This window comes from Ichthyophthirius multifiliis, assembly GCF_000220395.1.
Source record: "Ichthyophthirius multifiliis unplaced genomic scaffold scaff_1120509250090, whole genome shotgun sequence".
Lineage (NCBI taxonomy): Eukaryota > Ciliophora > Oligohymenophorea > Hymenostomatida > Ichthyophthirius > Ichthyophthirius multifiliis.
The window spans coordinates 37,253-40,105 of NW_004087087.1; the positions used below are offsets into that span (position 1 = coordinate 37,253).

Genomic DNA, 2,853 nt, shown 5'->3' on the forward strand with positions numbered 1-2,853 from the left:
ACAAAATATTAAAAAATAAATAAAAAAAAAAAAAATGATTTATATTTATTAAATTCAAAAGTTTATTCTTTCGAAGTTTTATTTTTATAAAATTATTTATTTTTAAGTTAATAACTTAATATAGTTAAAATAGTAGAAGTGGTCTCTTAAGATTTTATTAATTGTATATTATAAAAAAAGAAAAACAAAAAAAACAATTTTTTTATTATAATTAAATAAAAAAAATTAAAAATGTTTAATTTGACAAAAAAAAAAAAAAAGTATTAAAAAATTAATTATTAAAAATTTTATTATATATATTTTATTTTATTAAAATAATAATATTTTATATAAATTAAAAGATATTTTTATTTTTAAATAATAAACTTTTTATTATTTTTTTTTTTTTTCAAATAAAATATATTATTATATTATTAAACTTAGAAATTATATCAAGATTATAAGGTATAGAAAAAAAAGTACTTTATTTATTATTTTTTTTCATTTATTGAAAGAATTAGATTTAATTTTTTATTTAAAAAAAAAATGAAATAAGAGGATATTAAAATATAATTTATTCTTAATGATAAATTTAAAAATGATAATAATTTATTTGACAATATAAAATATAAATATAAAACAAATATAATTATATAGAACAAAATCAATAAAATACATATTTTATTTAATTTATTATTTTTTTATATGGATGAATATATAATTTACAAATAAAAAAGTAAAGATATTAAACATGTTAAATAAAATAAAATATTATATTATATTGAAATTATAATATTATTTATTTATATGTTAGTTTATTTATTAATATTGAAAATAAAAAATTTATTTAAGTTAAATTTTAGAGCAATCATAATTTTTTTTTATTTAAATTTTTTTATTATTATTATTTTAGAAAAAAAAATTATCATTTGAAAGTTAAGTATTACTTTTTTAAATTTTATTTATTATTATATTTTTAAAAAAATTATATATTTAAATGCCTTAATTTTTTTTCAATTTCTATCTTATTTGCTGTTATAAAAAATCCATTTAGGCAAAAAATTAAAAAGAAATATTTTTTAAAAATATATTTTAATAAAGAATTGATTTCAAATTATAAAAAGATAAAAAAGTTCATGTATATATAAAATTTCGAAAAAATACTCATTTTTAATAAAAAAATTTAAATTTCGTAACTTATATTATAAATTATTAATATGTATTTAAAGCAAATACTTATTAAAAAAATAAATATTATTTTTAAATAAAAATAAAATAAAAAAAAGGGCTCAATATATAAAAATATATATCAAAAATAAAATATAAATAAAAATAAAAAAACACACATATATATATATTTACAAAAAGTTACATTTTTTACATACAATCAATACACGTTTCCTTAGTAGTTATATAGGCGAAATAAATTTAAAAAAATAAAATAATAAAAATAAAAAAAAAAAAAAAAAATAAAAAAAGCCAAAAAAAATAATAATAATAATAATGAGAGAAATCGTTCACGTATAAGGAGGTTAATGCGGTAACTAAATTGGTGCCAAATTTTGGGAAGTAATATCCGATGAACACGGAATTGACCCAACCGGAACCTATCACGGAGATTCTGACTTATAACTCGAAAGAATCAATGTTTATTACAACGAAGCAACTGGAGGAAGATACGTCCCTAGAGCTATTCTTATGGACTTAGAACCTGGTACCATGGACTCTGTAAGAGCTGGACCTTTTGGTTAACTTTTCAGACCTGATAACTTCGTTTTTGGTTAAACTGGTGCTGGTAACAATTGGGCTAAAGGTCATTACACTGAAGGTGCTGAATTGATTGATTCAGTATTAGATGTTGTTAGAAAAGAAGCTGAAGGATGTGATTGTTTACAAGGTTTCTAAATTACCCACTCTTTGGGAGGTGGTACTGGTTCTGGTATGGGAACTTTACTTATTTCTAAGGTCAGAGAAGAATATCCTGATAGAATTATGGAAACTTTCTCCGTTGTACCTTCACCTAAAGTATCTGATACAGTCGTAGAACCCTACAATGCTACATTATCTGTACATTAACTCGTCGAAAACGCTGATGAATGTATGGTTATTGACAATGAAGCTCTCTATGATATCTGTTTCAGAACTTTGAAATTAACCACACCCACCTATGGAGATTTAAATCACTTAGTTTCTGCTGCTATGTCCGGAGTTACCTGTTGTTTAAGATTCCCTGGTTAATTGAACTCTGATTTAAGAAAGTTAGCTGTAAACTTAATTCCTTTCCCTAGATTGCACTTCTTTATGATAGGTTTCGCTCCTTTGACTTCTAGAGGATCTTAATAATATAGAGCTTTAACTGTCCCTGAATTAACCTAATAAATGTTCGATGCTAAAAATATGATGTGCGCTGCAGATCCTAGACACGGAAGATATTTGACCGCTTCAGCCTTATTTAGAGGAAGAATGTCCACTAAAGAAGTTGATGAATAAATGCTCAATGTTTAAAATAAAAACTCTTCTTATTTTGTAGAATGGATTCCTAATAATATTAAATCTTCTATTTGTGATATCCCTCCTAAAGGTTTAAAAATGGCTGTCACTTTTGTAGGAAACTCAACTGCTATTTAAGAAATGTTTAAGAGAGTTGCTGAATAATTCACTGCTATGTTCAGAAGAAAAGCTTTCTTACATTGGTATACTGGTGAAGGTATGGACGAAATGGAATTCACTGAAGCTGAATCTAATATGAACGATCTCGTCTCTGAATATTAATAATATTAAGATGCTACTGCTGAAGAAGAAGGTGAATTTGATGAAGAAGAATAAGCCAATTGAGGTACTTTTTTTACAATACATTTCAAAAATATAAGAAAT

General features: G+C 22.1%; 1 protein-coding gene across 1 annotated transcript, besides 9 other annotated features; it reads left to right on the forward strand. All coding sequences in view use genetic code 6, as the record gives it.

Moving 5' to 3' along the window:
• The first annotated feature begins 302 nt into the window (after positions 1–302).
• Positions 303–348: a microsatellite.
• A 418-nt stretch (positions 349–766) lies between these two features.
• Positions 767–809: a microsatellite.
• A 466-nt stretch (positions 810–1,275) lies between these two features.
• Positions 1,276–1,318: a microsatellite.
• Positions 1,279–1,317: a microsatellite.
• Positions 1,319–1,408: 90 nt separating the features above from the next.
• Positions 1,409–1,457: a microsatellite.
• Positions 1,409–1,471: a microsatellite.
• Positions 1,410–1,457: a microsatellite.
• Positions 1,410–1,483: a microsatellite.
• Positions 1,412–1,455: a microsatellite.
• Positions 1,424–2,842, forward strand: IMG5_047220 (tubulin beta, putative). The gene has a single exon (XM_004037588.1). The coding sequence runs from the start codon at positions 1,483–1,485 to the stop codon at positions 2,812–2,814; it is 1,332 nt and encodes a 443-aa protein (XP_004037636.1). The 5' UTR covers positions 1,424–1,482; the 3' UTR covers positions 2,815–2,842.
• The last annotated feature ends 11 nt before the right edge of the window (positions 2,843–2,853 follow it).